Source organism: Pocillopora damicornis, chromosome 5 (genome assembly GCF_964200805.1).
Source record: "Pocillopora damicornis chromosome 5, jaPocDami1.2, whole genome shotgun sequence".
In the NCBI taxonomy this organism is placed as follows: Eukaryota; Metazoa; Cnidaria; class Anthozoa; order Scleractinia; family Pocilloporidae; genus Pocillopora; species Pocillopora damicornis.
The window spans coordinates 26,785,492-26,795,733 of record NC_142674.1 but is presented as its reverse complement, the minus strand read 5'-3'; the positions used below and the strand labels follow the sequence as shown (position 1 = coordinate 26,795,733).

At 37.3% G+C, this 10,242-nt stretch overlaps 2 protein-coding genes and 1 long non-coding RNA gene across 3 annotated transcripts; 2 read left to right on the top strand and 1 right to left on the bottom strand.

Annotated features, from left to right (window-relative positions):
- Positions 1-323: 323 nt before the first annotated feature.
- Positions 324-1,328, bottom strand: LOC149046255 (uncharacterized). Its single transcript, XM_089206040.1, has 2 exons — positions 941-1,328; positions 324-502 (listed from the first exon to the last, which is right to left on the bottom strand). Exons 1-2 carry the CDS (start codon positions 1,326-1,328, stop codon positions 393-395), a joined length of 498 nt encoding a protein of 165 aa, XP_089062166.1. The 3' UTR covers positions 324-392.
- Positions 1,329-3,011: 1,683 nt separating this feature from the next.
- On the top strand, positions 3,012-5,320 carry LOC149046254 (melanocortin receptor 4-like). The gene has a single exon (XM_089206993.1). It carries the CDS (start codon positions 3,837-3,839, stop codon positions 4,776-4,778), a length of 942 nt encoding a protein of 313 aa, XP_089063119.1. The 5' UTR covers positions 3,012-3,836; the 3' UTR covers positions 4,779-5,320.
- A 2,087-nt stretch (positions 5,321-7,407) lies between these two features.
- On the top strand, positions 7,408-9,660 carry LOC149046253 (uncharacterized). Its single transcript, XR_016186669.1, has 2 exons — positions 7,408-7,596; positions 9,106-9,660. It is a non-coding gene; the product is annotated as an uncharacterized LOC149046253 (long non-coding RNA).
- Positions 9,661-10,242: the final 582 nt, after the last annotated feature.

The following is a 10,242-nucleotide window of genomic DNA, read 5'->3' as shown; positions in this document are numbered from 1 at the left end:
GCTAAGAAATCTGACATAAGCATACGTATGGTGGGAACAGAACTCGAACGCAGAATTTTCCTTTTACATGGAATGCTATAAAAGCCTCATATTTGACTGCTACGAGAAATTCAGCCACGTGAAAATTAATAATTAAAGGAAATCCCCAAATCCTTGATCAAAGACAGGTTTGTACTTTTATAGAGTTCTGGCCGTTTTCTTCGCTTATACTGAAATATTTGCCGAAGCTATCGTTATATTAAATTTTAATATACTGTACGTGCATTTAGCGCACGTAGCTCACTCTGTTGACGATCGGTTCGCACAGCTATCGCATTATCTTCTTTAAGTTTCTTCACAAGCGCTCTATCCTCTTTTGCATCTTGACGTGATTTCCTTTTAGTTAATGATTTCTATTCTTCCTTTGGGTTCTGGGGGTTGCTTCTTTTGACATTGTCATCTTGTCGTTTAACCACCACGACAGGGTTCTTCCCCCAGTGAATGACAGACTGTATCACATGAACTGAAAAAAAGATGATTGAATTTTGGTCAGAATTGTATCAATTAAGGTGACCCGCGTTGTTTGCCAGCTCGACTGCACAGCACTTATCGCCTTTGTTCTTTGATCAATCGGGCACTGAGCGTTTTTTAAAATTACATCGATACATTTTGCTGCATCGATTTCCTGGGCGTTTTGTCCGGTATTGTGCAGCGTCCAATAACTTAACGTGACTTTTCTAGTACATAATCCAGCAAAAACGTGCATTAAAAATGTTATACGACTAGGTTTTTTACAGAATTCGATACAGAAATTACAAAACTCCAGAGCATAATCGGTTCTTGACTGGCGATAGCGAAAGTATTACCATGTGCCTGCTGGCAGCAACTTCTAAATAAAGCAAATCTGAGCAATTGTATACACACATATTGTCCATTTTTATTAAAATTACGGATTTCTTACCGTTTAGCTCGCTTTCCCCATCTGAGCCAAGCAAGAAGGGCAATTCCAGCTCCATTTGCTGCTGTGTTGTTATGGCGTAATTCTCCGCTTTGCCATTGATTTTCGTCAGGCGGTAAAATTTCAGGTCAAATGACCCCAAGCCGAACTTTTGAGTTTGCTTGTTGAGCCCAAGAAACTCGATAATATTTTTTTGGAACGACGAAAATAATTTATTCTCTTCCGCGACTTTAACCCTGGCCTTATATATTTCTATAGGCTTCTCTTCTCCAGCGCGATAGAGACTTACTTTCGCTTTAATACAGCCATCGCAACAAGTCAGCATGAAAGAAAGTAGAAAGTCGTAAAATACTAGAGCTGTCAAAACGTCTGTCAACTCACGCAACGACATCCATGCGACAAATTACGCAGACACTTTCGACACTTCCGGTTTCGATTGTAATTCTCGCCACCAGAACACATAAACGCATAACACATTAGACTCAACAAAAGAATTCGAGACCTTATTTTGTGGTTAGACCTTTTTACGGTTGACATTTTTTTACGGCTAACGGTTAAAATTATTTCCTTTTTACGCCTAACGGCTAAATTTTTGGCCGTTTTACGGCTAACGGTTAACCACATTGAGACCCTCTTGTGCAGGACTGAGGCTTAATAGCAGAATTGCTGAACCTCTAAGGTTGTATTCTTATAACACTGTGGTAATTTGTAGTTTAGATTTCGAGAATTTCAGCCTCAATATTTCATAGTTTTTGATTTAAGACGTAGGTTTTATCGTACTTTTACTTTAGTAATCCTTCGGTAGTGATGATAACCATTTTCATAGTTTATAAATGGAGGTTAAGTGGAATTTCCTTCAAAGAAAAACTTGTTTATTTACTTCACTTTTGCATTTCTTAGTTTACCGTTTATTCACTTGGTGCACTTTTCAGTGCTTTGTTGATGTTATTGACTGTAGGCTGATAGAGACAAAAAACCAAAAAAAAAGAAATTGCTGTTAAGATAATTTTTATAACTGATCAAGTCAGAAATGCTGCGTAAGTTTGTGAGTGTTGTTCCTAGTATAAGTAATATTTCCTAATCTAATTAAGAATAATTTACTTGTTGTAAAGCACTCCCTAAATGCTTCAATAAACTTAGATAAGCTAAACTCGTTTCGTTTACTCCATTCATTGCAGCAAAATTGTTGGTCTGGATCTAACTGTAGATTTGAAGGACACCATAAACTAAAATGACATTTAATTAGGCTCCTTCAAAGAGTAAGATTGACGAAAATCCAGTAGCGCTGCGTTAATTCTGATTAGTGTATATATTTTTCTATCCCCAGCTTACGCTCGCTTAGCAACCAAAAGTAGCATATTTTTAGCGTATTATTAGCCCAATACATGTTATCTTTTTTGTAGACAGCTACTAACTCACGGGCCTTTTCAATCGAGTTCTCTATTCCAATTTGTTGATAAGATGGGCGGTAGTAAGCTGATTAGTCTTGAATGTTATAATTTCACATCACTGCTTCTAATCATTGTCTGAGAAAGTGTTTTAAAAAGTTTGAAACATAGATGAACCCATTCTGATGATACTGCAGAAGTTGGCCTAAAGAGATATTTCAAGTGCCAGGATAGCATTGTTTTCTATTTGAATGTTGTTGATACTAATCATGCCTTTCTGGTGCACTTCGGCGGCAAATCTGTCGTGGTTAATCGAGCAATGGATTGCGTTTTCGAGAAACAGTCTAGCTAGTATAATAATGGATTCTCATTTAATCATTTTTCAATTTTGTTTTTGCCGCGGGAACTTACATATAAAGCTAAGATCGACCAACCCATTATTTAAACTTTCATCGTGAAAAGTACTGTGCTATGATTCTACGAAACTCGTTTTTAGAGAAATAGGCAACGGTGGTTATTTTCTTATTGTCCGTTGTTGTGTTTCTTGACACGAGCAAAACCTTTGAGAAAATAAACGAAGGCATTCATTTTGAATGAGAAAATCATGGAAAATTAAGTCTGGCCTTCCGGCGTGGCTTTGTTCATCATTAATCTATATGATAGACAACAAGTAGTGCTCATGAATTCCGAGTTCTCTGACCCTCTGCTCTTTGAATCCGAGCCGGTATTCCACGACTTGTTTTATCCAGAATTTATGTAATAGACTAGTCATATGCTCATCAGTCTTGTTTAACTGAACATTATTGGATGATACTAAACTTCAGATTTCTTTCCCAGTTCGGCATTTATCTTTTTGACTGTTCAATGTACGTAGTACTAAGCATTTATCGTTCAAATAGGTTTTTGAAATTTCTGCACACGAAATTAAAGTGCAGGTGCAGGTGGCTAGAGGTGAATATTTACATCTCCGCTTCGCAGCTTGTTAAATATCCACCATAGCCAATTCCACTTCGATGAATAGTTAAGAAATAATCATTTGATAAACTTCCAATGGAGCGATTAGCACCGCAATTTATCGTGATAATACAAACATTTCAGAGATGATAAAAATAGTAAATGGATCATTTTTCTATCCATATCTTGTAAAATTAATGTCAATGAAGTAAATTTAAATAAACTTGAAAGGTCTTGGTTGGCCACCAAACACCAGCACGTGCACAACAATAACTTAAGTGCGTCAATAATCAAATACTGTTACCCTTTGTGCTATCAAAACAAGCAAGCTGACATATCTGTTAACCAAAAACGGGTTATTTATGCGACTAAGAATAAAGTATTTGAAAGCCTGATGACCCAATTTGCAAGTCGCTGGCTAAATACTATAACAGGTACTGATAAGTAAACACGTAAAACTTCTTGAAAACCGTCAGGAGAAGGAGACAGATTGTGCTTTTTTGAGTGAGCGAGACCGAGATTGCGATCCTCCCAAACTCTAATTCTTAGGCTGAGCAATGGAGGGCTTTGCTATGGGAAAAAATTTCACAAGAGAGCTCACGCTAAACATAACAAGCACAGCCTTGTCAGCGTTGGGGAAACAACGTCACGTTTTCATTCCAGTTTTGAACATTGTTCTCTCCATAACAGCAACACTCGGAAACGTTTTGATTCTTGTGGCACTCCGTAAAGTTTCTTCTCTTCACCCTCCAACAAAGCTTCTGTTTCGATGTCTGGCTTTCACTGATCTTTGTGTTGGCCTCATCTCGCAGCCTCTCTACGCTGTGGCTGTGATGCCTCGGTCAACAAAAATGAACAGAGATCTTCTGAGCTATTTCATCTTAGGAAATTATGTGTTAAGTTACATCTTATGCGGAGTATCAGCTTTAACATCCACCGCTATAAGCTTAGACAGGCTTCTTGCTCTTTTATTGGGGCTTAGGTACAGACAAGTTGTTACCCTGAAACGTGTCCGTGTAGTTCTGTTATGTCTTTGGTCAGTAAGCGTCTTTGGTGGATCAATGTATCTTTGGAGTATTCGTGTCACCTGGATTGTAGTTGCTTTTTTTCTGATACTTTGCCTTCTTACTTCTATTTTCTCTTACATAAAGATTTATATCAAGTTGCTGGAGCATCAAACACGAGTCCGAGACAGCGTCAATCATGGGCTGCCCAACGGGGGAGGAATTCCGCTAAATGACATGACAAGGTACAAGAAGACAGTTTCTAGCATATCATGGGTACAGTTGGCACAGATTTTTTGCTATGCTCCTTATGGGATTGAATCTATATTATGGATACAAGGAGTGACATCCGAAGGCGCGGTTAGCTGGCTTTCCACAGCAACTTTGGTTTACTTAAATTCGTCTTTGAATCCCATTCTTTACTGCTGGAAGATGAGAGAAGTAAGACAAGCAGCAAAGGACACAGTAAAACAATTGTGTTATTTCTTGAATTAAAAAACTATCCAAACTACGCAAACTACAGAAATTTTTCTCTTCTCTTCGTTATTGAGATTTAGCGCCTAAAGGTACAGAAAACTTAAAGGCAAGAGAAGATGCTTCATTATGTTTAAAAGAACTTCACAGATGTCATGGCATGGAGCTCTCTAATTTTTTTTTTTTTCACCACAAAAGGACAAAGTGAAAAATATCATCGGAGAACAAAGAGGATTTCTGCCTTCTGATTCCCCGCAAGCAGCCTTAAAACTGAGCTCCAAAGAATTTGCTAGAGTCAGTTGATCCTGAGGTTGAAAGCACATTTGCAGCCTTATGAGACTGAGAAAATCATTGGCAAATGAGGTCATAATGAAAAAACGAGCTTGTTATATAGTTATCAATTCCACAACCTCAGAAACGTTTGACTCCGCACACGAAGCAAAGCTAAGCAACCCGCCTGAAACAGCAAGAAAGGGGGTAAATTTCTAAAGAAACTGTGGTGCTGCGTCTGTGAGAGAGTATAACAGGGTAATTTAATATTATCAACTGATTTGATAACGTAAATTGGCTACCGTAAAGGGTTTCAAAGCTGAAGCTTCGAGCGTTAGCCCTTCGTCAAAGCAAATGATTCCTTTGATATTACGTTAGCAACTTGAAATGTAACCTGGATACTGTAAAGGCAGTACACTAAAAGTTACTGTTGACAACCAGGCATGTGGCCTAGCGGCGCCCGGTCGCCAGAGGCGACTAACGTTTGGATTCGGGCGACTGAAAAAAAATTGCTGTGCTCGGTCGGGCACTCTTGTCTCTCGGTTCAGTTCTATAGTATTCAAGACGGCGGAAAAGTGTGACGCGCTGTTGTCCGTTTATAATTATTGTGTTGATGACACATCGCTAAAATTTCGTTTGACACTAGACACGCAAGCTTGTTTACTCTCGCACGCTCGGATCTGAAGTTTCGTCGTACATGAATTAACAAATATCAACCACTATAATCTCCGACAAAAGACGTGAACGTTCTGAATCTTAGTACCATTTCCCGAAATATCATCTCAGTTTTCCATTTGGATGTTTCGTCATCGTTTTCGCAATTGTTTCAAATAGTTATTTTGAAAAATGCAAATTTATCGCGTTTTCTGGTCGGCGTAATTTGATAGCTTGTTTGCACAGAGTGCGCAGCTTTGGATGATTAGTTTCATTTCTTCAGAATTCACATCTTGACAATGAAATGGTCAATGCCATTTTCATTCATCGAAAGCTTTTGCTGAACGAAATGCCTGGTATCTGCTTATTCCTTTTTTAAGCACACCATCTAATGGATCTGAACGATGCTATTTCGCTAACTCCACTCACTTCCTACAACTTGGTTTGGGCGAGAGAGGTTATTACCACATATAACGAATGATTTCTTACTGTTTTTATCATAGCACTAGTTGAAATTTTTTTGCATTGTTCTTTTAATAGTCTTTCGTCTGCTAGTTTCCTCTTATTCATAACAAAAAAATGAATTATTTTGCCGCGAGTGTGTTCCCTAAATTTAGAACTCATTAGCTAGAGTCAATTTGCCGGCACGTCGTCAAAATATGTTAGTGAGTGGTGGTACTCTTAAACTTATCAAGAAACATAAGTGCAAGGCTAAAAAATCTTTGTGAAAATCTTAGCTCAATATTAATTTTTCCTCGGAATGAATACGATTAGGAACTGAAGAGGAAACACAACTATAGAGACGGACTTTTAGATGTTTCAGTTGGGCTAAGATATCGACAAGTGGTAACTCTGTGGCGAGTAAGAGTAACTTTAGTCATTTGCTGGCTTGTTTGTATTACAAGAGGAATAAGAAATCATTTTATCCTTCCTTTCGAAAATTCGAGAAATAAGACAAGCCGTAAAGGAGAAGATTAAACCGTTTTACTGCAGATCGGATTGGATTCAGAATGACTCGCCCTATGTGATTTCCTGCTGCAAGACGAAATAGTGAAACAATGAAATGTAAAAGATAAAAGCGTTGACAACAAGTAATAATGATATAACAATTAATTGTGAATCTCGCGAAAACAACGGCAAATGAGTTTTTCTATGGCACTGGACAAACCGGGATCGCTTCTTCAATTCGTGTGCAACCATCTGATCCCACGAGAAGAAAGAAAAAAACTAAACAAGCAAACAAACAAGCAATTTTATCTCAAGGGATTAATAATTAATGATACTTTCATAGGATGATTCATAAAATTTTCTTATTATACAGACGGTATAGATATAATTAGCGAACAACTCAGAGAAGATACTAATTGTCAACTGAAATTCATTAAAAATTTCTGAATCAGTTTTATGAAATGAAATAAAGATTACAGATATCACATAGTATCGTGAAACATTTAGAGAAGATGGAGCACTCGAAAGACATAATTTCACAGTCAGGACATAAATGTAATAAGATTTGCTTTTACAGTCAGGTTGCTTTTTCAGTGAAAACTAACTGAACTGCTGTCTGAATGATACGCGACTTTTTAAGCGAAACGTACGCTCAAATTAAAGGTAGTGTGTACTTAAGTCTTAACAATAATACCCTCTTTCGCTCCTTTTGTCATAAAACAATGAAACAGTTGACTTTCGCTCGATAACAGTATTTTTCCATACAAATTCATTCTTCATTCGACTGACTAAATGAATACCGCCGTTGCTAAGATTATCTGCTGTAATCTGCATTGGCTGCGCTTCAAAAGATTTGTTCATATCGAAGTGAGAGATTTCTCGGCCTTCTTTTCGCAGATATAAGCTTCTACATATAGTCTTAAATTACTTGGAAAAATTAATTTCGCCAGGCTGGAAACTACAACAGGTTTGTAAAGATTTTATTTCCTCGCGTAGAGGTTATCTCAAAAACGAGATTAGTATGTTTAAAATCATATACGTAAACCGTTCCTCACTGTCCTTAACCCTTAAAATTCTAGACCCAGTTTATGCCTATACGCTATTCTTAAATAATTTTGGCAAATTTCGCTTACTTCCCCCAAATTTTCTTAGATAATTATCCATCTAAAGGCCTATGACAAGAAAACGAATGTTAATGGCGCCGTTTCACGCGGTGGAGCTGTCTGTTTGTTTCGGCATTTTAACAGTGCATGCGCCGTTAACATTTTGGTGTGTACGAAAAACAAAAAATTTAGCAACTTTTCAAGATGTTTTCCGACGATACTAATTTTTACCATCTGATAGTCAAAATTAATTTTGGCTGAGATAGATAACGTCCTTTTAGGAAAGCGAAACACAAAGATCGATCGCCGATCTAAAGAATCGAATCGTGTTTAAATTTTTTGTTTTGGTCTTTCTAGTAAATTGTCTAAGGTACCCAGTAGGAAGCATTTCTGATCGGTTTGAATAGATTTTAAATTTTCTGCAAAAATTTCCCAAAAATCTAAAAAATTCAATCGAATTCAAAATGACTAAAAGTCGCCCAAAAGTGAACACTAAATGTTTCATGAAGCCGGCATCAAATTATTTATGTGTCCTTTGTTTTTCTTCGGAACGAGTCTGTACAATTTAATGGCACGCTCCAAAACATCTTCAAAATACAGTAAAGATTCATTTCAAGATCTATATTGTGAAATGAAAGCAGAATAGAATAAATGGGATGATGAATAAGACATAAGGTGATAAAATTCGCTGTTCTTTGATCCCCAATGAAATTCAATCGACGTGATTTTTTTCTTTACAGCTGGCCTCGACATAATATGGTAGCATCACACAAATACGTTCATAGCATAGTGCAGATTGATAATCAAATTTTTTGTTCTTATCATCAAGCGCCCCAGTGTTTGTCTAGTTCCTAATGAAAGTATGAAAAAGCTCTCAACTCAAACTGCAGCAAGGTTCTCTCATCTTTTATTTTTGCCAGATTTCACGATAATTCTTGTCTTGTTAAGTCATTGCCCTAGGAATCGGACTATTTTATGGTAAATAAGGAGAAAAAAAAGAGGCTCGAGTTGCTATTTGCACTAAACAAATTTTAATTATTACTGTTATTTAAAATTTAGATCTACTGGTCGACAAGTGTCATGTGGCACACGACACTTGTCGACCAGTAGATCTAAATTTTCTATACCCTTAATCTGAACGCCCATTACGGTGTCTTCGGAAACCACTGATTTAACCTTCTCTTCATATTTCGGACATTTGCTCGACATTATGCGACTCTTCTCACCCAGACTTCTCCAATGTACTTGGCAGCGGAGGGTCTGAGCAAGAAAATATAGCTGAGAAGCCTGTATGTTTCGTCATTTTTTAGGTAATTATTATGTGCAAATTCTTATAGTTTTCCTTTCTTAACTTTGCTTGGATGTTGTTCCAGTCAGTCTTACAAACCACAAGATGACGAGCGAGAAAAGAGTTGAAGTTGAAGAAATGCTGGAACGCATCCAGTCTCATAAAGGAGTTGTAGGACTTGTCATTGTTAGCGAGGATGGAAATCCTATCAGGTCTACACTGGACAACTCGACCACCCTTCAATATGTGTCCATGTGTAACACGCTCTGCGGGATTGCGCGCGGGATCGTGAGGGACACCGACCCGCGAAACGATCTGAAAATTCTGCGCGTGCGCACCAAGAAGCATGAAATCATTATGGCGCCTGAAGGAGGCAAACATTTGATCGTGATTCAAACAGGAGAACAAACGCAGCAAACGTTAAAAACCCTAATAGACTAGTTTTTATTATTATTGTTATTATCATTATGATATTATTAATATTGTTATTGTTGTTATTATTATTATTATTATTATTATTACTTTTAAATTATATCTTGTTCAGAATCATTATGTGTGTTTGCTTGTTTGTACGAAATATTGTGCTTGTAACCGAGGACGGACATCGACAATACCAAATAAATAATTTGACTTACTGTTATTAAGTGAAAAAATGATGAATTGTCGTTCCATAATAGCACTTGGTATCAAATATCGCTGCGCCACGAATAACCGCCGCTATTTAAAAAAATTAGAGGCTGCTGTGGTCATTGCGATGATAAAGGAGTCTATGATAGGTTATAAATGTTTATCTGAAAAAAAAAATACGTAACGTAAGCTGACGCGACAGCCAGGTCTCTAAATTAAAACAGTGATTTTAATGGCGACGGAGCAAAAACTGTTAATCCTCTACATATTGATTAGCCGAAAGATTCATTTTCATAAATAAACTCTGTTTTCCACTGCCCTGGTTTACGACATCGGCTTTAAACAATTATAGCTTATCTAGCATTTCATCAAATACTGCTTGCAGCTTAGTTCAAGGGCGTGAACTGAAGCAGAGTTCCATGTGGACCCTCGAGCTTATCGATCAAAAATTTCCCTCGACCTCGAGCTAGTCCGATATCTTAGTTTGGATTTCAAAATTAAAAGAAAAAAAGGTAACTCAGTTTTTCAATGCTATTTCTTTGAAAAACTTAGCGAAGAGCACCCTAATAGAATCCTCCGAAGTCTTGACTTGAAG

Coding starts and splice junctions, on each gene's coding strand:
- LOC149046254 (XM_089206993.1), top strand. CDS start 3,837: ATGGAGGGCTTTGCTATGGGAAAAAATTTCACAAGAGAGCTCACGCTA.
- LOC149046255 (XM_089206040.1), bottom strand. CDS start 1,328: ATGTCGTTGCGTGAGTTGACAGACGTTTTGACAGCTCTAGTATTTTAC. Junction 503..940: donor TGGGGAAAGCGAGCTAAACG/GTAAGAAATCCG, acceptor TCTTTTTTTCAG/TTCATGTGATACAGTCTGTC.